The sequence below is a fragment of the Panicum virgatum genome, chromosome 9K, assembly GCF_016808335.1.
Source record: "Panicum virgatum strain AP13 chromosome 9K, P.virgatum_v5, whole genome shotgun sequence".
NCBI classification, from domain to species: Eukaryota; Viridiplantae; Streptophyta; class Magnoliopsida; order Poales; family Poaceae; genus Panicum; species Panicum virgatum.
Window position 1 is genome coordinate 10,127,320 of NC_053144.1, and position 23,886 is coordinate 10,151,205.

At 46.3% G+C, this 23,886-nt stretch overlaps 1 protein-coding gene across 1 annotated transcript; it reads left to right on the forward strand.

Annotated features, from left to right (window-relative positions):
- Positions 1-350: 350 nt before the first annotated feature.
- Positions 351-23,783, forward strand: LOC120650012 (phosphatidylinositol 4-kinase alpha 1-like). Its single transcript, XM_039926967.1, has 26 exons — positions 351-1,241; positions 1,318-1,659; positions 1,749-1,910; positions 2,809-2,979; positions 3,104-3,262; positions 3,377-3,504; positions 4,969-5,272; positions 5,422-5,590; positions 6,019-6,236; positions 6,862-7,020; positions 7,100-7,282; positions 8,200-8,676; positions 8,758-9,117; positions 9,945-10,159; positions 10,349-10,526; positions 13,376-13,512; positions 13,607-13,760; positions 14,073-14,339; positions 14,502-14,579; positions 14,746-14,790; positions 15,840-16,012; positions 16,099-16,294; positions 22,092-22,232; positions 22,509-22,717; positions 22,794-22,955; positions 23,233-23,783. The coding sequence occupies exons 1-26, from the start codon at positions 489-491 to the stop codon at positions 23,489-23,491; spliced, it is 5,799 nt and encodes a 1,932-aa protein (XP_039782901.1). The 5' UTR covers positions 351-488; the 3' UTR covers positions 23,492-23,783.
- Positions 23,784-23,886: the final 103 nt, after the last annotated feature.

Consider the following 23,886-nt stretch of genomic DNA (forward strand, 5'->3'; position numbering starts at 1 on the left):
GCCCGCGTCGAAATCGCGAGCTCGCGACAGCAGGTTCCCCGGCAAACCCCGCTCCCGCAACCTCACCCCGTCACCCGTCACTCGCGCAGTCGCGCCCCCGTCTACCTCCTCGCGTCGCGAACTCCCGAAGGAGAAGGACCCGACCGCACCGCGGTCGGGAATCGCATCGACGTCGCGTGCCTTTCTTCCTCGTTTCCCTTGCCTGACTGGCTCCGGGGGTGCCCGCCCACCCGGCCCCAAACATTTGGCGGCCGAGTCAACCGAGAAAATTAACACGAGCCGTCCACCCACCTTGTGTCTCTGTCTGTCCCTTCCCGGCTTCCCCCCCGGTCCTCGGCTCCACCAATCGCTCTCGCGTCAGTGGAAGGGAGAAAACCAAGGGGAGGGAGGAGCGCATCTCCGCCCCGCCCGCGTCGCCGTCCCCGATCTGCCTCCATGATCTGACACAGCATTGCCGCCGCGGTGACCCCTCCTCCCGCCGCCCCGGCATGGAGGCGCTCAACGAGCTCTGCGACCTGGTGGCCGCGCACCCGGATCTCCTCCTCGCCGACAAGCTCGCGTGGCTCTCCTCCCGCTGCGCCGCCGCCCCGGCGGCCGCGGCCCCGCAGCGCGCGTCCAGGGCGCACCTCCACTCGCTCCTCGCGCTCGCGCGCCTCCTACCGGCGGGCGGCGCCGGAGCCGAGGCGGCGCCCCCGGCCCCGCTCCTGTCCTTCCTCAAGTCCCACGCCTTCCTCTCGCCGGCCTTCTGGCCCCAGTCCTTCGCCCCGGCGCCGTTCCTCTCCAGGCTCCTCCCGCTCCTCGCCGCGGCTCCGGGCTCGCCGGCCCTCTCGTCCGCGCTCTCCGCCGCGCTCCTCGCCGCTATCGACGTCGCCGACCCGGCCTCCGCTCCGCTCGCCCGCGCGTTCCTCTCCGCCGCCGCCGCAACGGCGCCCTTGCCGCTCCTCCCCGCGGATGCTGCGCCCGTCGCTGCCCGGCTGCTCCTCGAATTTCCCGCCTCCGAGGATGCGCCGGCAAGGACGAAGGGGAAAGGGGAGGAAGCGGTGGGCGAGGAGAACGGAGGGATCAGGGACGTGGTGCGGAGGTTCGAGGAGGAGCAGGTCGAGGAGCTGGAGCGAAAGGAGGTCGCATTCAGGCTCATTGTGCACATGCTTGGGGGCGAGGGTGGGCTAGAGGCTGAGCAGGTCGGAAAGGTCAGGAATGCTGCCGCACGGCAAGTCCGATCACTCACGGATTTCCTCAAGGTGAGGTTCTTCCCTCCGTTTCATGCCTGTGTGTGTCGATTGCTGTTTGCTCATTGTCGTGGTGAATGGTTTGCAGATTAGAAAGCGGGATTGGAGGGAGCAGGGAGCACAGCTGAGGGCAAGGATAAACACCAAATTGATGTGCTGCCAAGCTGCAGTGGTGGTGCTGGTGCGAAGCGTTTCCACCATGGATACTGATAGCAAGTCTTCCAAGGATATGCTCCAGCAGACTCTAGCTTGGTTCATCGATGCCACCAAGTCATGCATTCTGTCATCCTGGCGGAAACTGAAGATCTGTGAGGAGCTGTTTTGCACCCTGCTCAATGGGATCAGCCAGATAACTGTCTCACGTGGGGGCCAGCTCCTGCCAGTGCTGCTGATTCCCTTAAAACCGCTTGTTGTGAGCACGTGTTCGCAGGCATGTTTCTTTTTCACGTGTGTTGCTTGGACTAAGAAATTTTTGTGTTCATGGTATGTTATCTAATGTGAAATTGTTATTTGATGCAGGCTGACATGACAGGCAGTAGCCCTGGGGCTTTATTTGAGGCAGTGGTGAAGTTGAGCTGTGAGATTATAGAGTTTGGCTGGACGAAGGATAGGGCCCTTGTTGACACATTCATTATGCGTCTAGCTGCATATGTTCGCGAGCGGAACGATTATGAGGAGGAGGTATTCCCCTTTGCTTTTCTCTTAACATGTTCATGAATGTTCTGTGATCTAGGCAGACTGGAAGTGTTGCTGCGACCCAGGATCATTTTTGTACTATATATTATGACAATATCGACAAATCAGCATAACTGGATATTGCTCCTGTGCGTTGTCAACTATTTTTCTCAGTGCAATCTCAGTTATAGTCAGGCATGACATGTGCGTCCTAGATCTTTTGGATATTTCAATATGGCAATCTGCGCGTTCTAGATCTATTTGGATATGGCAATCAGGCTAGTTGGGTGTTTTACAACAGCACTTGGTTATATCAATGAACCTTGAGTGATTATATGTATAAATCATCCCGTTTTTAAGCTGGGGTGTTCTGATAGTGTTAAGTTTTTGTGTGAATAGATAGATGGATCGAGTCATGTATAATTCTGTAAATTTACTAAAAGAGCAGGACTCATTAACTATTTGAAGCTACCATGCTGCTTTATAACGACATCTGTAACATCTGTTGATATTTCAGTGCTGTGACCTTGTGCGTTTGCGGGCTTTATTTTACAATAATATCTTCGAGTTTCTTATACTTTAAGCTGCAATCAGAGTCAGCAGCTATCATTTTAGTTGGTCTTTATTTTGATTTTGACAGTTCTTTCAGCTGTAGCGTGATTGCCGATTGCAAGCACCACATTTGTGGTTGTTACATATATGCTCAGGGTGAGATCATTCTGAAAGTGAACTTATAACTATAGTTGGGACTGAACATTTGTTCTGTCACAAATTAACCTTACCTGCTGCTGGCAGATTTTATGTGACTTCACCTGACTACTTGAAATGACAAAACATATGCATTGCAGTAGCATTGAATAACATTCCAGTCCTGGCTGTTTACTTGACTGTGAATCTGTTCCAGGATGGCAAAGGAAAAGAGGCAGTTCCAGTTATTCGACTTAATGTCATACGCCTTCTGGCCGAGTTATGTGTTTGCTTAAAAAAATGGGAAGTTGTAGACATGATTTTGCCCCTTTTCATTGAACATCTAGAAGAGGGTGATGCTTCATCTCCAAGCTCATTGCGTCTACGAGTATGGAACTTTGTCTCTTATTCGTCTACATATTTCTGCCTTGCATTTTCAGTTTATGTTTCTCGCAGCTTCTTGTTTCAATCAAAGGCATTCTTCTGGAACTCACTTGGTTAAAGTATTGCAGTTATTAGATGCAATATCTCGTGTTGCATGCTTGGGTTTTGAAAAGTCATATCGTGAGAGTATTGTCTTGATGACAAGAAGCTATCTTGACAAAGTTAAAGCTCTAGGAGCTTCAGAAAACAACACAGTGCCATCAGAAGCAACTACTGAGCGTACAGAGGTATGTGATGACTGATGAATTCTGTAAGAAATTGATTTTATATCTTTATTTACAAAGTGTGATTTATTATTTCTTTTCTATGTTCCATGCTAACTATGTCAAACAATATTCTAGACTCTTCCTGCAGGCTTTCTGCTTGTTGCCTCCAACCTCACAAGCACAAAACTTAGGTCTGATTATCGTCATAGGTTACTGTCTCTGTGCTCAGATGTGGGGCTAGTTGCTGAATCTAAAAGTGGGAGGTAAGGTACTTCGCAGTTAGTTTCTATCAATCTTATTAATTTTCTAGGAAGCTCAATTTTACTGAGTAAAAAAAGGCATATATACTATTTTGCTGGATGCAAACAGACTCTTGTTACGTACTTACGTCTGCATTCTGATTTGCGTGCTGTAGTTATTTGTATGGAAAGCATCAATCTATGGATGGTGGTTTATCTTAATTCCGGTTACTGCTAGATGCCCAGTCAGAATGGAAAAAATTCATCTTGAAGTGCTACCTCTGGACTAAAACATTCCTTAAATTTGTTATGTGCATGGTTGCGTGTGGGTCTAAGGGTCGAGGTTGGATTTTCTCCCTTGTCAGGCTGGCGGGGGATCTTCTCCGTTGGCATATAACCTAGGCTTTAAGGCGAGTTGGAGAGAACTAAAAATTCTTTGATCAAATCTTGCTTAACGAATACAAAGACGTAACCCTTTAAACAGGCATATGGCAGCTAATGCAACTTTCTTATACTAGCATAAGTAGATAAGCCTGCAAACAACTAATCACTGCCCTCATCTGTTGCCACCGAGGGTGCTCCTGCCTTCCCTTGGGGCAACCCTTGCAGGCTATATATTGATTAGACTTGCAACCTCTGTATAAATGAACAGTCATGCACATGCACACCTGTCTTTGTTCATCTCTGCTTTTATATGAATACTTTTCAACGGATATATTCTGTTTTCTGGCCAAGGTATTATGATGGTCTTTGCTAGCATTTGATGGACTATGGATAAAAACACCCACCCCTCCCACTATAACACCTGGGTTTTATGGTCGGGTTGGCTAGGTGGGGCGTGCTAACATGGTACCAGAGCCAAGGTCCCGGGTTCGAACCCACCCAGCCACGCATTTCCGCTGCGCGATTTCCCCTGCGCCTCTCGTGTGCTGAGACCTGCTGCGGGCTACGCCGGGCACTAGAACCTGCTGCGGGCTATGCCGGGCTCGCACGCCGTAGGGAATGATGGACTATGGATAAAAGCCCCCACCCCTCCCACTATAACACCTGGGTTTTATGGTCGGGTTGGCTAGGTGGGGCGCGCTAACAGCATTCATATATTGAGGGTAGCAAAACGTCAAAGCAATAAATAAATGCTAGTTTGGCTGTTCTTAGGTAAGTATTGTGTTTGAAGGGAAGTTTCACATGCTGTCTTGATTCTAATCCAAGACGAGCTGTAGGGACATCCACCTTATGCTTTAACAACCAAAATATAGAAAAGGCTGTCTTGTTGGTTTCCAAGTGAAGAGTAATGACTAGTATGCAAAGAGAGCAACTAACTCGTGGTGCTATCTGTTATCACTTATCAGATGGTTCTGTATGTTGTATTATTTTGGTTCATTTCTTATTTTGTTTTACATGATTTTACTATGTCTTGTGTTTGTCTATTTGTCATAATAAAGTCAGCTGAAGCATAGTTTGCATTGTTATTAATTTTCATCAATGCAGGAGTGGTGCTGATTTGATGGGTCCATTGCTTCCCGCAGTTGCTGAAATATGCTCTGATTTTGATCCCGTGTCCACTGTTGAGCCATCATTATTGAAATTATTCCGAAACCTTTGGTTCTACATTGTATTGTTTGGCCTAGCTCCACCCATACAGAAAAATGAGGCACCCTCAAAACCAGTTTCCACTTCATTAAACATGGAAAGCACCAGTGCTATAGCCCTTCAAGCTGTAGCTGGACCATACATGTGGAATAACCAATGGTCTGTAGCAGTGCAACGTATTGCGCAAGGAACTCCTCCTCTGGTAAGTTAATTGGGGACATAGATCTAGGAACATTTTGTTTTCTATGTTATTAGAAATTTGAACTTCCTTTCCTGGAACTGGTGAACAAAACTGGTACTCTTGCTGTGATTGATACGGTGTTAACATCCTGTATGCTTTCCTGATTTCAGGTTGTGAGTTCCGTGAAATGGCTTGAAGATGAGCTAGAGTTAAATGCTCTACACAACCCAGGTAGTCGTCGTGGTAATGGTAATGAAAATTCTGCCGTTGGGCAGAGAACTGCACTTTCTGCTGCTTTGGGAGGTCGAGTTGAGGTAGCAGCTATGAGTACTATTTCAGGTCAGTGTTTATCCTCTGATGAATGTTTCACAGCTTATTTGGTTATTATTCTGGGGAAAAACAATATTGCACTCCAATCAAATACATTGATGTGTCCAAAGTAAATCGCACTGGAGATCCTTAATTATAATGTTCTGTATAAGGTCTGTAAACTTCAGTCTTTCTGGTATGTATAAACAGTCATGCAAATAAATAAGCTATGCTCTGTACAAATGGATTTCTTTTGGGGGAACAACTTATACAGGGAAAACCTGCTATTTTTGGAAACTAAATGAGAAGCAGAGAATACTTGTTTGTCCATTCATTTCCCTTGTTAGAACTAAATTGGGTTGTTGTTATTAACATATTCTGGCATTCTTTAAGTGCTATAGTAGGCAGATGAACTTTTGTTGATGTATCCCATTAATCCTTGTCTACTTTAATTTCAGGAGTAAAAGCTACGTACCTCCTCGCAGTTGCTTTCCTAGAGATACTGCGTTTTAGTTGCAATGGTGGCATACTCTCAGCTACATCTACATTGAATAAATCAAATAGTGCATTCAGCTGTGTATTTGAATATCTGCTTACTCCAAACTTGACACCGCAAGTAACTCAGTGTTTGACGGCAGTTGTGCATAGAGCTTTTGAAACGATGTTGTCATGGCTGGTACACTCCTCACTTTAGCAATCTTTTGGAACATCTCTGGCATTTGATAAACCATCCTGTATCCCATCGTTTACTTTGAAATATGTAGCAAACTGGAAATTTTGCAAGCCATTGTGATTTACTCTGTTATTTTCTGTTGAACTTGTATGTAAAAACTCTACAATCGAGGTCATTTCTCTGTCTGGATAGCTTTTAGTTGGTTCTCACATTTCCTTTTGCACTGCACACGTGTTAACATCCAGGATTCTTATTGGGCAATCAAGTTGTTAGGAAATGTGCTGTAGCAAAAGGATACATTAAACACGTTCAATTGTTACTTCTGTTGATCTGAAATAAAGAAATCATGCCTCAATCATCCATTGTTGAAGAGGTTTTTTACTTTTCCTTCAAGCAATATAATGGGGCACTGACTATAAGATGTATTCTGTGTTGCAATATTTTCTGGATCTTGTTTGCACCATTGAATTTCTCTGTGTTCTGCTCCATTTAACCTGGAGATATTCCATCATCCATTCATTGCTGATGCATTGTATTTATTTTATTTATTGAGATACATCTTAGAGTTAACAATAAACTGGTACTTCTAGCTGTGCAAGCTGTTTATGTCTTTTGTTTTGGTGACCAGGAGGATCGCATATCTGATATAGGTGAAGGAGCTGATGTTAGAGAATCAGTTCTTTCTGATCACGCTTGCTTCCTCATAAAGAGCATGTCTCAGAGGGATGAACATGTCCGTGATGTGAGTGTTAAGCTGTTAACACAGCTGAAGGAAAAGTTCCCACAGGTACCTTTTATTTGGTTCATCATGTTTTAATATTATTGATTTGAGACACATTGATGTACTCTAATATTCTGAATTTCAGGTCCACTGGAACTCTTCATGCTTGGATTTACTTCTTATTTCTGTTCACAATGAGTTGACTTCTGGCCCAGTCAGCGATCCTGCTTGGGTTGCAACTATACGATCACTATATCAAAAGATAGCTAGGGAATGGTTAACAAGTGCTCTTTCATATGCTCCGTGTACCACTCAAGGCCTTATACAGGTTTAGTGAATACTCCCTCCTTCCCAGTTTATAAGGCATACACGTATATCAAGATTCAAACCTTCTCATCTTTGACCAATAATTTGACTATTAAATTTTTGTTTTTATAATGCAAATTTCATATGATTGGATTCATAATCAAATATAGTTTACAATGATTATAAGCTTATAATCAAAAGTGATATAATATATGATAAATAAATGGTCAAAGTGTTGTTTAGAAGACCGTGTCATGTTCCACCATGCCTTATAAACGGGGAAGGAGGGAGTATAATATTATTCAGCCTGACTTTTGTTCCCAGCAACATTGTTCCGAGTTTGTGTGAGGCTGATGCTTTATTTCCTGTTAGTAGATGGTCACTGTCCTGTCATGTTACAGTTGCCAATTGCTTGTCTGGTTGAGGTTAAGCTTGCGGATCATGTAGATCGTTTTTCTTTTATTAGATTCCTTATGTAGTATATGTTTTTTAACTTCATTAGGAACAATTTATTTTTCTTCTTTAGTTGTGCTCATTAATTAGGTTCTGCTGCTACTTTGATTAACTCCGCATGCATAGCATACTCCTGCCTTTTTTCTTTTTCTTTCTGTTTGATCTAAAAGAGTTCATACTACTTTCAGTAATAAACAAGTGTAAGTTCTTGCTATTTGGTAAGGATTTTTCTATTGTTTTGGAGGCCGCTACCTCACATAGATTATATTTGTTGGATATGGCATGTCGAGGGAAACACCTTTGGATTAGCTTTTATATTGGTAGAAATCTATGAACTTAGCATTTGTCCATTGTTTGTTTGAACATTGTACAAGAACAATATCTGAAGGTTGTGCTTTCTCTTTTGGTTATTGCATACGGAGTTCTCTCTTTTTCCACCCAATGCTTTATATAGCTATTGATGAGGGTTTTGATTGCATTGTCTAGGAAAATTTTTGCAAGCCAAGCGGAGTACAAAGAACACAGCATACAGCTGATGTTGTCTCACTTTTATCTGAGATACGTATTTGTAGTGGAAAGAATGATTGGAACGGCATTAGGACGGCCAATGTTCCTGCAGTTATGGACTCTGCTGCTGCAGCATCAGGAGCCAAGAAGGAAGCACCTGACTTCACTCTGGAAGTACTCTCTACTGCAGTAGTGAGTGCAACTGTGAAATGCAACCATGCTGGTGAGATTGCTGGTATGAGAAGGCTATTCAGTACTATGGGAGGCGTAAACATGGGCATGGCTCCTCCTGGTATGCAGTCTGTACAGCCTCATCAGTCATTTGATGAAGTTTTTGTATCCAAGTTTGTTAGTCTTCTTCAGAACTTTGTTGTTGCGGCAGAGAAACAACCAATAGATAATTCACAATTTCGTGAAACATGTTCTCAGGCTACAGCATTACTTCTTGATCATATGGTAAGTCACTTTTGCAACTAGGTGGCTTGTTGTTTCCTTAATTATGGATTTGATTGTACTTTCCTATATTGTAACATGCAGATGTCTGATTCTAGAGCAAATCTGGGAGGATTTTCTCAGCTTATACGGCTTCTATGTTGGTGTCCTGCTTATATTTCTACCCCTGATTCAATGGAGACTGGGATCTATATCTGGACATGGCTAGTATCAGCAGCACCTTCTTTAGGGCCTCTTGTGCTCGCGGAACTTGTTGATGCATGGTTGTGGACCATAGATACAAAGCGTGGATTGTTTGCATCAGATATGAATTACTGTGGCCCAGATGCAAAATTGAGGCCGCATCTTATCCCTGGTGAGCCTGAGGCACCACCAGAAAAGGATCCAGTAGAAGCGATAATAGCTCATAGACTCTGGCTTGGCTTCTTTATCGATCGGTTTGAGGTATAATCTCATCTTTTCTTCATTTATGTTATGATGAGTTTCTACTATTTCCTTCTATGGCTAACAATGGTACCAGTGTGCTTGCAGCACATCTTCATTTGTTCTTACATAACAGTTGTTACACCTTGTCTTAATCTCTTTTTTTTTTCTGCGCTATCGCCTTATCGGAGTGTATTCCATTTGTGGTTGCATACTAGTGTGGAGCATGGAAGGTTTTTGCACTGAAAAAAATGAATAGGGCATTGTGATCTGTACGAGACAGCTTCCGTTAAGCTTGTTTCATATATGATCTTTTGGACTGGGATTAAGGGATGGCATAAATGAAAAGAAAAGCGAATAATACGATATTTTTTCCCTAAATTGTCCGCATTTTATCTCCTTTATTATCCATCACTTATTCAAGAGTTGTTTTGTTGTCTAGAACTTCTGTATGTCTGTCTTTCTGAATTCTCCTGTCGGTGTGCATATAGATTCAATCTCACTCTGATCTTTTATAAGTAGATTCATAATAAATTGACTAAATTTAGAATATGTTTATGTATAGGTAAATATTTGTTTTATACTTCATGTCAGAGATGTATGTTTGGATTGATAAGAAACTCACATGATCCCTAACAAGTCTTTTGCACCCGTGGGATGAAAGAAACTAACTTGCATTGTTTCTTCAAGTAAGAATTAAACTGCAATGATCCACAATATTCTGCAGAAGCAATATATGTATGTTTTAATTGTACCTAGCTACATTCTCTTGTTGCAGTGTCTAAGTGTCTTGCATCTATCCTTCAAATCTGGACCTTTGCATCCTTATACAAGTGCTATTGTGGCAGGTGGTTCGGCATGATAGCATTGAGCAACTTCTACTTCTAGGTCGGATGCTACAAGGAACAATGAAGTCTCCAGCTCATTTTTCTCACCATCCTGCTGCTACTGGCACTTTCTTTACTGCGATGCTCCTTGGATTGAAGTTCTGCTCGTGCCAGTCTCAGTCTAACTTACAGAAGTGTAATATGGGGCTTCAGTTGTTAGAGGACAGGGTATACCGGTAAAATTTGCTTCGTTGCATTGTTTCTGCATACTTGTATAATTCTATCGATTAGGTTTCAATTCTCCATTATATGCATGCTATAGCATTTCATTATTTTTTTTATTTTTCATGCTTGTTTCAGCTGCAAGTTTGCATCTTTATTGTTTTGTGCTTTCCTGATGTACTTTTCTTTGTCCATCTTTTCAGTGCTGCTTTGGGATGGTTTTCTTATGCACCTGAATGGTATGAATCTCAAAACAAATCATATGCTCAGAGAGAGGCTCAGTCAGTGTCAGTATTTGTCCATTTTCTACAAAATGAGCGCAGCAGCAATCCTGTCGATTCTGCTTCAAAGTCACAGGGACGAGAAGGTGAACATAATACGGTATGACTGAATGACAATTTTTCTCCCCATTAGCTTTGTTACCTTTGGATGATTAGACAAGTGATGATCTCCATTAGTCCTAGGTGGACATATATGTAGCCAGGGTGTGGGCCACTATGGGCCTAGATAACATATGGGCCTTAACACCCCCCCTCAAATTCAAGGCGGATCTGAAGCATTGAGTTTGAGCAAATGAAGACGGTGATGTTTTCGAGTTTGTGCTTTAGTGAAAAAATAAGCAAGTTGCTGCTCTGATGAAACATACTCAAGAGCAATAGTTTTCTGATGACAATGAGACCGTGTAAAGGCAGCATCAACACCAATGTGCTTTGTAAGTTCATGTTTCACAGGATCATTAGCAATCTGAATGGCTCCAGTGTTGTCACAAAGAAGAGGTGTTGGGGTATCACAAGAAACTCCAAAATCAGCTAATAGCCATCGAATCCATACAATCTCAGCTGTAGTAGCGGCAAGTGCTCTAAGTCCTGCCTCTGTACTAGAGCGGGAGACAGCAGCTTGCTTCTTGGACTTCCAGGCAAGAGGAGAAGAACCAAGAAGAATGCAATAACCAGAGACAGAACGGCGATATGTTGGATCACTGGACCAAGTGGAATTTGAATAAGCATGAAGCTGAAGTGAGTTGTCATGAGCATAGAATAAACCCCGAGAGGATTTCCCACGTAAGTATCGCAGTACATGAAGCAAATGTCCAAAATGAACTGAAGTTGGAGCACTCCCAAACTGACTCAAAATATGAACAACATGAGCAATATCAGGCCTTGTGACTGTGAGATATACTAGACTACCAACAATATGGCGGTATCGAGCAGGATCTTCGAGAGGGGTACCATCCGTAGGACGAAGCTGTAAGTGAATATCCATAGGAGTGGCAGCTGTCCGAGTATCAGTAATACCAGATCGAGCAATCATATCTTGAATGTATTTAGATTGAGAAATGTAATAGCCCTTGTCAAATCGTGAAACCTCAATGCCCAAGAAATAACTGAGGGGACCCAAATTAGTCATCTGAAATTGTTGACTAAGGTGCCTCTTGACCAAGGAAATATGCTCGGCATCATCACCCGTGATCAACATATCACCTTTTGCGCTTAGCAACCCCATTCTGAGCATGAGCTCCAGAACATGAAAGCTGAGGAAGAGTACCCTCAGAGGCCAAAAATTGGCGAAGAGCATCAGATATGTACTCGCCACCAGAATCAGAACGAAACACTTTAATAGAAGTGGAAAACTGAGTATGCATCATACGAGCAAAATTCTGGTAAATGGAACACAACTGGGAGCGATGATTCATAAAGTAAATCCAAATATATCGAGAGTGATCATCAATAAAAATAACATAATACTCATGACCACCCTTGGTGGGAAAAGATGCTTTACCCCATACATCTGAATGAATAAGATCAAAAGGTCGAGCTGAATGAGATGTACTAGAAGAATATGGAAGATGTACTGAAAACTAGACTCAACAGAAGTGTTGCCTAGACAACCACTACTTATTAAGGTCGACAAACGAGATCCACATAGATGACCGAGGCGATGATGCCACATGGCAAAAGGTGCAGATGATGATGCAACAGATGCCACATGAGCTGTAGAGGTAGCGGAAGCAGGAAGACTCAATGTGTCCAAAACATAGAGGCTAGAGGAACCTCTACGGCGCTGGCCAGTCCCAATCACTCTACCGGTTCGACGATCCTGAACAAAACAAGATGAGTCATCAAATCCAATAAAACAATTCTGATCGGTGATCTGTCCTACTGAAAGAAGATTCACGGACAGCTGAGGTACAAATGAAACATTGGGTACAGAAAAGTGTGGTGTAGAAAGTGAACCATGAGAAGTAATAGGACAAGATGTACCATCCGCTGTCTGAACAGAAGCACCATTATGGACTGCTTGGCAATTAACCAACTGAGATTTATCAGAAGTCACGTGGAAAGAAGCGCTTGAATCAAGGACCCAAGAGGACTGAGGAGCATGAACAGGTGAAGCAGCAGCAACAGACACAGAGCCCCGAGGAGGATTAGATGTACCACGACCACGAGCCGCACGACGAGCACGGAACTCAGCTAGCTTCTCAGGATACTTAGCGAAACAATGCTCTGAACGGTGAGTATTCTTACAATGTTCACAAAGAGGGGAAGTATCAGACGCACGAGACCTGTGAGCAGCGGCAAGAACACTCTGAGGTGCCAACACTGAAGGAGCAGATGACAATGAACGAAGTCGAGCCTCTTCAGCAGTCAATGAGGATAGAACCTCTGATAAGGATGGAGTGGGAGATCTATTGAGAAGCTGCGCACGAACAGGCTCATATTCAGACCTGAGTCCCATAACAAACTGATGCATCATGAACTGGTCAATGAACTTGTTCTTCTTGGAGCACCGATCACAATCTGCATCGACGGCGGCGCGGCAGGACGGGCCGCGACGGCGGCCTGGGCCGCGACAGCGGCAGAGCAGAGGCGCCGCGACGGGCGGCGCGACGGACGAGCCGCGACGGCGGCAAAACAGAGGAATCCGACGGGGGGGAAAATGGATCGGGGGTAGGGATTAGATTAGTCCTAACCCTAACCCTAAACCATGCTCTGATTCCATGTTACCTTTGGATGATTAGACAAGTGATGATCTCCATTAGTCCTAGGTGGACATATATGTAGCTAGGGTATGGGCCACTATGGGCCTAGATAACATATGGGCCTTAACAAGCTTCACTGATCTCTTCCTGAATTCAGAGAATAAAAATTGCCTCTCTTCTCCCACGCATCTCCTATAAATGTTTTGAAAATTTAAACTTTTATCTCCCTGTCATTTTTCTTTGGTTGCAGGCAGATCAGATCCATCCTGTCTGGGGCTGTGTTGACAACTATGCAACTGCAAGGGAAAAGCGAAAGCAATTACTTCTCACACTTTCTCAGAATGAGGCGGACAGGCTTGAAGTCTGGGCACAACCAATAAATACTAAGTAACTATGCTACCTTGAGTTTCCATTCTTCCTTTTGTTTCTATGGGTCCTATTGAGTTTGAATTCACATGTGTCTCATGTTGTGTGTGACCAGAGATACTACGACGTTTCGTGGTAAAATCAGCTCAGATAAATGGATCGATCATGTTAGAACCGCTTTTGCTGTTGATCCTCGAATTGCTCTCTCTATGCCTTTGAGGTTCCCCACAAATGCAACAATGCAATCCGAGATCACTCAGTTGGTACAAGTATGGTTCTTTCCTATAGCTAACTTTTCAAATATTATATTGCTACTAGGTTTCTTTTTTTTCACAAGTTATCTTTATAATATCTTTGCTTTGCATCATGTTCCATACATGTGTGTAGAGATTTGATATAGTCCTGTAGGAATATACTAGTGAGTGTAGGCAACATCCATTTCAATTGGGTTATGTGATTGGTTACTGATTTTGAGCGACTTATTTTGCATATTTGAAATCTCTCTAATTGCTTATTTCTTTCATTGATAAGCTGGCTGATGTTGATATAATTTATCATATTCTCTCTTTTTTTCTGTATAGATGCGATTACTGGAGCTTCGTACAATTCCTGAAGCATTACCTTTTTTCATTACTCCAAAGGCAGTAGATGAAAATTCAGTGCTGTTACAGCAACTACCACACTGGGCTCCATGTTCTGTTACACAGGCATTGGAGTTTCTTACTCCTCCTTATAAAGGACATCCGCGTGTTATGGCATATGTACTTCGTGTCTTGGAGACTTACCCACCTGAGACTGTTACCTTTTTTATGCCACAGTTGGTGCAATCTCTCAGATATGACGAACAGGTGAGAATTCTTTCAGTGATATGCATGTTTCTCTCACCAATGCTGATTAGGGAAATTTCAGTCTACATATTTTTCTTTATCATTACTTATAGAAGCCATATTATTTTCTTGAAAATATTTTGACACATGCAACTCATTTTTTCCTGCCTTTGGACTCATCAGAAACTGGTTGAAGGGTACTTGCTTGGAGCTACTCGAAGAAGTAATATATTTGCTCATATCTTAATCTGGCATCTGCAGGTGAAATTTATTTAGATTCTACTCTGTTATAGTGTTATATCTAGATTACCCTGTTCTTTCCTTTTCCCCTCATTTTCTTTAAAATTATTTTTCTGTTCTGTAACTTTTTCCTTATATGAAACTCTTTCACTGATTTTTTTCTGGTCTTGGACAACTTGAAATGCAGGGAGAATATGTTGATGAATCTGAGAAAGATGCAGCCGCTCTAAAGGTTTGATTTTTTGTTTTTCTTTAGCATTATGTCCTTTTTTGTATCAAAATATACAAAGCATGTACTGTTTTCTCCATTGTGGTCCTTTTCTGAAGCTTCATTACTAATGTTTGACGCCCCGTAATTATGATCAACTGTCATTTCCTTGTTGGTGATGGTTACCAATACCTAACCAGTCAAAGATTATTTGACCCTAAAGAAATTGGATTAATTCCATCATTCTTGAAGTTATCACTGCCTGTAATGTTCCATAAATGACGGGCTGGAACAATTAATGCAATGTTATGGGCTTATTGTGCATATGGGGAAAGAGATTTAAACATGGAGTGGAGAATGTAGCTTAGTGGGTGAAAAACATACCGGTACTTTTGACTAATCATGTGTTTGTACTATTTTTATATTTTCTTGTCTCAATTCATTCAAAGGGAAACTATGGTATTGTAAAAGAAGAATTCAAAACTTATCTTTGTTTGTGTACAATTTTATTTCAGATTTATTCTATGCGAAGAGGGACTAAATGAGAAAATTCTGGCTAGTGATAGATGAAAATTAACAGGGATAAGAAATAATAAGTCTTACTAATTACTGTCACCAGCAAATTTATTTTGCTTCTTCAAATAAATTTTACTGTGAAGTTCAAATTTTGAAGGGTGATACGACACTTCAAATTCTACTGAATAACTCTTTTGGGATTTCTTTTCATGATAATTTTGTGCAAGGACAAGTTGAATGCGCACCACAAAGAGGTGATTACACAAGATATGATGCTATTAATGTAATATTTAAGGAAAATCTACACATAATTTTTCATGTTTCCAAAACATATAGTTTAAAATTTATTGGTAGTCAAAGTTTCAAAAGGTTGCCTGAACCTTGTCCAAATTGCAAATACTTGATGCCGAGGGAGCATTTTGTAATTTGTAATAGTTAATGTTTGCGGATATAATGAAGTTTGCAGCAATTTATTGGATTACATTTATCATACAATATTGTTTCTATGCTTTCAAGGTCACAAGTGTGATGTTCATTTTCATTTTTATTCTTTTCAGGGCAGTGCATTCCAATCCTTGCTTCCTGCTGTTAAGGACAAAATTATTGAAAGTTTCACTCCAGAGGCTCGTGACATGTTTGAAAGAGAGTTTGATTTTTTTGATAAGGTCACCTCTATTTCTGGAGTTCTTTTCCCTCTACCCAAGGAAGAGCGGAGAGCGGGTATAAGAAGGTAATTCTAGAGAGTTATTGTAACGTTTTAAAAATAAAAATAAAAATTGAGAACTTACTTTTATATAATTTTGAACTTTCATGCAGGGAACTGGAGAAGATTACGATTCCAGGTGATGACCTCTACCTACCTACTGCAACAAACAAGTTTGTACGGGGTATACAGCTAGACAGTGGTATTCCTCTCCAGTCTGCTGCAAAAGTTCCAATAATGATTACTTTTAACGTTGTTGACCGTGATGGAGACCCAAATGATGTAAAACCACAGGCTTGCATTTTTAAGGTAAATATAATTTTCCTTTACAGTTAATATGCACAAACATCCTTTGCTTCTAAATTTTCTGTAATAGAATGATGTTCAGCTCTCTTGCCTATTCAAGAAATAAAAAACTTTACTTCTCGATATCTTTTGATCATATATGGATCAGTAATCCATATGATATGGCTAGTGGATTGGTTTGGGAATAGCAGAAAGTTGGAGCGTGTTCGCTCTCATGAGAGGCTCTGAACAGCTAGATGGAATTGGGGTTTTATTCTGCTAGATTAGCCTAATTGCCAAAGCCTTGACATAGAGTTGGCACCTAGAAATCTGATACTTATCCCACAAACTAAGATCCTAACAAACTGACAATAAGAGCTAATCTCCTGTTGCTATTGTGGGTGCCATGCAGCGGTGATAGGTGTCACCCACAAAAGCATCCACAACACCTCATTTCTTCTTCCTATCTTCAAGAGCATGTTTTAAATATCAATATTGTTAATTAATACTAGGATTATAAAATTACCTACTTTATGATTGACCAGAAAAGTTAGTCATATTCAAGTAAACTAGACAATTATTCCCGCGCATTGCTACGGACAAAGTTGGTATAAGTATCTGTAGGAGAGAATAATGCTTGTATTCCTCCAACCCTATAAGGGTGGGTATATATAATACCTCTAGATGAGCCTATATACACATGGGCTCAATATACTCCAACACCCCCCCGCAGTCTGAACTACCGGCGCAGCGGTGTTCAAGACTGGACAAGAAGAGAGTACAAATAGAGTACAAATGGCAAATACCCCCCGCAGCCACAACTAGCCACCGGCTATGTTGAGGCTGGATCGAAACTCCGAGAAGGTCGAGGAGGGCAGCCCCTTGGTGAAGATGTCAGCAAATCGGGAGGTAGTCGGAACATGGAGTACCCGAACATCGCCGATTGCGACTCTGTCGCGCACGAAGTGTAGGCCGATCTCCACGTGCTTCGTCCGCTGATGCTAGGCGGGGTTGGTGGAGAGATACACGGTGTTGACGTTGTCGCAGTAGATGAGCGTGCTCTTGGCGAGCGGGCTGTGGAGCTCCGCCAAGAGCTATCGTAGTCAGGACGCCTCCGCTATGCCGTTAGCGACAGCCCGGTACTCTGCCTCGGGACTGGAGCGGGAGACAACCGGCTGCCGCTTGGACGACCAGGAGACCAGGTTGCCGCCCAGGAAGACGGCGTAGCCGGAAGTGGAGCGACGAGTGTCCGGGCAGCCAGCCTAGTCGGCGCCGGTGTAGACCACCAGCTTAGCAGAGAACGAGCGGTGAAGCACCAGGCCGAGGTCAGTGCCACGGACGTAGCGGAGGAGACGCTTCAGCGCAGCAAGGTGTGACTCCCGGGGATCATGCATATGGAGACAGACCTGCTGGACAGCGTAGGTGAGGTCCGGCCTGATGAAGTTGAGGTACTGCAAAACACCAGCCAGACTCCGGTAGGCAGTAGGATCAGCCACCGGATCACCCAGATCAGCGGACAACTTCGCCTGAGTGTCGACAGGAGTGGAGCAGGGCTTGCAATCAGCCATCCCAGCCCGCTCCAGGATATCGAGTGCGTACTGCCACTGGTGCAGGAGAAGACCAGACGGGCGAGGCTCAACAGTGACGCCCAAGAAGTGGTGGAGCTGACCGAGATCCTTCATAGCAAACTCCTGCTGCAGAGAGTAGATGACACTCTGAACCAACCGCTGACTAGAGGTTGTGAGCACAATGTCATCAACGTAGAGCAGCAGATAGGAAGTCTCATCCCCACGGTGGTAGACGAAGAGAGACGTGTCAGACTTGGCCTCGGTGAACCCCAATGTCAGCAAGAACGTGGCGAACCGAGAGTACCAAGCCCGAGGAGCCTGCTTCAGTCCATAGAGAGACTTGTTGAGCCGGCAGACCATATCCGAACGACTCGAATCCACAAATCCCGCTGGCTGAGAGCAGTAGACAGTCTCTGACAGAGTGCCGTGAAGAAACGCATTCTTCACGTCCAGTTGGTGCACATGCCAAGAGCGCGAGAGGACCGTGCGCACCGTAGCGGGCTTCACGACTGGGCTGAAGGTCTCATCATAGTCCACACCAGGCCGCTGAGTGAACCCCCGGAGAACCCAGTGAGCCTTGTAGCGCTCCAGTGTGCTATCAGCCCGACGTTTATGCGTCCAGATCCACTTGCCAGTCACCACATTGCAACCAGACGGACGCGGCACGAGGTCCCACGTCTGGTTGTCAAGAAGAGCCGCGTACTCTTCCATCGCGCGACGCCAGTGAGGATCCGCCAAGGCGTCGCGGACAGAGGAGGGTACCGGAGAGACCCGCGGCTCTCCCTCGGTGGCGGAGAGAGTCGCGGCCTGAGACGCCATCCGCCGAGTCACCATGGGATGGATATGCCGAGGATCCCGATGGATGATTGGCGGGTAGTATACCTCCGGCTCGTCTCGAGAGGGAGCCGGAGGAGGCGGCGGCGGCGACGGCTCCGGCGTCGACGTCGCAGGAGCCTCCGGAGCAGGAGGCGGCGCCAGTATCGGCACCGAACGACGCCGGTACACCTGCACCGGCTCAGCGTACCGCTGCGGTCTCGGGGTCGGCGCCGAGCGACGCCGGTACACCTGCACCGGCTGAGCGTACCGCGCAGGTGCAGGTGAAGGCACCGGGGCCGCGCTCGGCGCAGCAGGGATCACCAGAAACGGTGCCGGCGTGCTAGGAAAACCTGCAGGAAAAGGACAGACAGGTAACGGTGTCTGAACCACCGGGTCAGCCGGATACAGAGACTCCAGCTCGGGGTCAGGAGAAGATGTAGAGGAGGTAGACTAGGGGAAATCCGAATCGTCAAAGACGACGTGTCGGGAAATCAGAACGCGGCGAGATGTGAGATCAAAGCATCGGTACCCCTTGTGGTCAGGGGAGTACCCGAGGAACACACAACGAGTCGAGCGGGGCGCCAGCTTGTGAGAAGCAGTGGCGGAGGTGTTAGGGTAACACGCACACCCGAAGACCCGAAGGTGGTCGTAGCGAGGAGGGGTACCGAAGAGAGCGTGGTGTGGAGTGGGAGCAGGAGAAGTAGTGGACGGAAGACGGTTGAGCAGGTAGGTGGCGGTGTGGAGGCTCTCAGCCCAGAAGCGTGGGGGCAGAGAAGCCTGGATCAGAAGGGTGCGCACGACGTCGTTCGTCGTGCGAATCATCCGCTCAGCCTTGCCGTTCTGAGAGGTATACGGACAAGACATACGCAGTTGAACACCCCGAGACAGGAAGAAGGAATGGGAGGTGGAGTTGTTGAACTCCCGCCCGTTGTCACACTGGACGGCCTTAAGCCCTTAACGGTGAGGCCGAACTGAGTGGACACCCAGGCAAAGAAGTGGAGGGTGGGGAAGGTCTCAGACTTGGCGCGCAAAGGAAACGTCCAAGAGTAGTGCGAGAAGTCGTCGACCACCACCAGATAGTACTTATAACCAGAAAGGCTACGTACAGGAGAGGTCCACAGGTCACAGTGAATAAGGTCAAATGCATGCGTCGCATGCAAAGAAGAGGAAAAATGGAGCCGAACATGACGACCGAGCTGGCACGCATGGCAGATGGGCTCAGCAGGAGCCCTAGTACCAGGAACATCGGTACTACGACTGAGCTGAGCCAGAACGTCGCGGCCAGGGTGACCAAGACGGCGGTGCCAGGTGGTGGAAGACGGCGTCGTGGCAAAAGCGGCAGACCAAGACGGCCAGGGCGAAGAAGAAGACGAGAGTGGTGCAGCGGAAGAAGTAAGGCGAAGGGTGTAAAGGGGCCCCGTGCTGTCACACCGGAGTAGCGGACGCCGGGAGGCCGAATACTTTACAGTGAGGCCAGAAGAATCAAACTCGATGGAACAAGAATTGTCAGCTGTAAACTGACGAATGGAAAGAAGGTTATGAACCATCTGAGTAGCAACAAGGACATTGGGAAGACGAAAAGAGCCAGGAGCAGAACCCACGGCGGTGATAGGAAGGCAAGACCCGTCACCAACCATGATGGAAGAAGGACAAGAGGGGTGTGGGGGTCGGACAGAAGAGAGGATACCGGCATGTGGGGTGGTGTGGAAGGAGGCACCCGAGTCGGCGATCCACTCGGTGCAGACCGGTGGCGTCCGCCCCATGGCGCTGAAGGACTGCGCCAGTGCGGCCTGGTCCCACCCCCAGGCCAGGTCGGCTGCTGGCTGGGTGGAGCGGGTGGCGTCCAGAACGGCGCAAACAGGGGAGCAGCAGCGGCGAGCATGGCCGCTGGCTGGGGCCGAGGACGAGGGCCCGCGACGGCCTGGATCGGCGCGGCGTGTGCGGCGGGCGCGACAGCCTGCGCAGCGGCGAGAGAGGCAGCGGCCCGCGCGGGGTCCCTGGGCGCGACGTCCTGGGCGGCGGCCCGCGCGGCGTGCGCGGCGGGCGTGACAACGGCCACAAAGGCGGCGGCGGCGGCCAGGTCTGCGGGCGCGACGGCCTGAGCCTGCGCGGCGGGCGCGACGGCCTGCTCGGCGGCGAGGGAGGCAGCAGCTTCGGCGGCGCGGCCCGCGCCCTGGAGTGGAGGAGGCGCCTGGGCGGCTGCCTGGAACAGATGAGGGGTGCTCGCGCCGGAGGCCAACGCGCCCACAAAAAGGGCCCTGGCGCCGACGGCAGTAGGGGCTGCAGCGGCAGCAGCAGGGGCGGCGGCGGCGTGCATGAGGGCGGGTGCGACGGCCGCGACGCGGGGGTCCTGGAGGTGGCAGTGTGCGTCGAAGAGCTGCACGGCGGAGGAGGCGCGCGCCGGCGCGAGGCTGCAGGAGCTCGCGGAGGCGCTCGACAGGGCCGTCCGCGCGCTCGAGTCCGCTCCAGCCAGATGCGCGCCACCGGACGCCACGAGAGGAGCAGCAGCGGCGACAGCGGCGGTGGGCACCCGCGCAGGCCTCGGCGGCGGCACGGGCGGCGCGGGCTGGAGAGGACCCGGCAGGCCCAGCTGCAGGGGATCCGCGGGCCCGGCGGCGGCACCCGTGCAGTCCCCGGCGGCGGCGCCCGCGCCCTGCTGCAGGGGGCCCGCGAGCCCGGCGGCGGGGGGGCCAAGGCGAGGGCGGACGGGTAGAGGAGCACCTCGCCCTCGCGGACGCTGCGGGCGGCCACGAGTCCGCGCTCGCGGCCGGGGAGTTCGGCTGCAGCGGCGGCGGCGCACGGCGCAGCACCCGCGCAGGCCCCGGCGGCGGCGGCCGAGGGGAGGGGCCACGCAGGTCGAGCAGCGACGTGCGCGGCGGCGACCGCAGTAGGGCCAGAAGCAGGGGAGAGAGGAGAGGGAAGGAAAGGAGGAGAGGGCCGGCGGCGCCGGCGGCCGGCCGGCCATGGGCGGCGGTGGCAGCACAGAGCCTAGGCGACGGCCATGGAGAGAAGAGGGAGGGCTGATACCATGTAGGAGAGAATAATGCTTGTATTCCTCCAACCCTAGAAGGGTGGGTATATATAATACCTATACATGGGCCTCTATACACATGGGCTCAATATACTCCAACAGTATCAGATACGTATAGTTCGTGCATTAATTTGTAGGGATCTACGCGATCGAGTCGTGGACGGAGGGGTGGTCCGACTTGCATACATGATGGACCAAACCAAAAATTTAGGTGGAAACGTTACATATTTTAGAAATAGGTACAGATAAAGGCACCAAAAGTTAATTCTGTAAAGAAAAGGTACTGTACTTTCGTTTTAAACTGTGAATTTACCCTATCTGAACTGTAGTGTGGCAGTCCTATTTCTTCATGTAGTTAGATATCATCCACTGTTCTTAACACAAGCTGTTTTCTATGATATGACAGGTTGGTGATGACTGTAGACAAGATGTGCTGGCGCTGCAAGTTATTGCTCTATTGAGGGATGTATTTCAAGCTGTGGGATTAAACCTGTATCTTTTTCCATACGGTGTTTTGCCTACTGGACCGGGGCGAGGCATAATTGAGGTGAACATGTGTTTGCGACTGTTATTTAAAAAAAAAACTATATGGACTACGGAATCACTAAGCGAAAATTTTGTGTTTTGTTGCTTTTTGTTTCCACTCAAATGTGAGGTGGATTGCTTTATCTATGAGATAAGTCAACAGAGTTCCTATTTGCATTGCTAATAATTCATGATATGCTAGTGTCCTTTGCTTTTGTTGATATGTTAGAATATTCCGTTATGCCCAATGGTTATTAGGGTTCTTGGTTTTCACTATATTAATCCAAGGCTGCTGCAGGTGGTCCCAAATACTCGTAGTAGAAATCAAATGGGTGAAACAACAGACGGTGGTTTATTAGAGATATTTCAGCAAGACTATGGTCCTGTAGGTTCACCTTCTTTCGAAGCTGCTCGAGAAATGTTTATGATAAGTAGTGCTGGATATGCTGTTGCTAGCTTACTTCTTCAACCGAAGGATCGGCATAATGGCAATCTTCTATTTGATAGGTATGGCGTACTCAGCTTTTCAAAATGAATGGTTGAATCTAGAATTTGCAGCTTAACCATCACTTTGTTTATGCAGCCAGGGGAGATTAGTTCATATTGATTTTGGTTTTATTTTGGAGATTTCACCTGGAGGTAACATGGGGTTTGAGAGTGCACATTTCAAGCTAAGCCACGAGATGACACAACTGCTGGATCCATCTGGAACTATGAAGAGTGATACATGGAACCAGTTTCGCAGGTAGGCATATATTGCACAGTTCTAAGGAATTAGAGTTCATCCATGCACTTGTATACACTTTTGCCACCATCGAGTTTTAGTATCAGATTAAACTTGGTTGAGGGTGGATGTCACACTGAAGAACAAACATTCATGATAGGAACCAACTGATCAGTAGTTTCTGAAATATGGTTCAGACTATTTATAAGTTCTCTGCTGTGAAAAAATTTATCAAGCAGTTCGCCACTTTTGTGATATGTACATTATGATGTTCTTATTCTGAGTATTACCCTTTCAGATTGTGTGTCAAAGGGTACCTAGCAGCAAGGAGGCACATGAATGGGATTTTAACTACAGTCAACCTGATGGTGGACAGTGGGCTTCCTTGCTTTAGCAGGGGAGATCCTATCAATAATCTTCGTAAGCGGTTTCATCCAGAGATGAATGAGCGGGAGGCTGCTAACTTCATGGCACGGACATGTGCTGATGCTTACAACAAGTGGACTACCGCAGGATATGACTTAATTCAGTACTTGCAGCAGGGTATTGAGAAATAGTTTGTTTCTCATTTTGTAAATGGTATGTTCGTGTACATCAATTGTATGTAGCTGCTAATTTTTTCTTATGTAGAATTGATTTTTTTAGCTGTATCATTGTATGGTAAGGAATTCACGTGATTAACAGAGGATGTTTGTTGCACAGAGGCAATTCTTTTCTTTGCACTGCCTAGAGCAAGTAGCTCATCGAGTTTTTGTATTAGGGCCTCAGAATCCAGAACTTGTGCATTTGCACCTGATATACTCCCAACTTTACTACATGTATGGTTCGTAGTTGTTCAATGTGGATTAATTTTTACCATTCTATTACGGGATGCTTGTCCAGTGCTAACAGCGTGTGTTCCGTTATTGCCTTTGTTGGGCGTGTGTAGCGGGCAGTGTTGGCTAAAACTGAA

Coding starts and splice junctions, on each gene's coding strand:
- LOC120650012 (XM_039926967.1), top strand. CDS start 489: ATGGAGGCGCTCAACGAGCTCTGCGACCTGGTGGCCGCGCACCCGGAT. Junction 3,263..3,376: donor CAACTACTGAGCGTACAGAG/GTATGTGATGAC, acceptor ACAATATTCTAG/ACTCTTCCTGCAGGCTTTCT. Junction 7,283..8,199: donor CCACTCAAGGCCTTATACAG/GTTTAGTGAATA, acceptor TGCATTGTCTAG/GAAAATTTTTGCAAGCCAAG.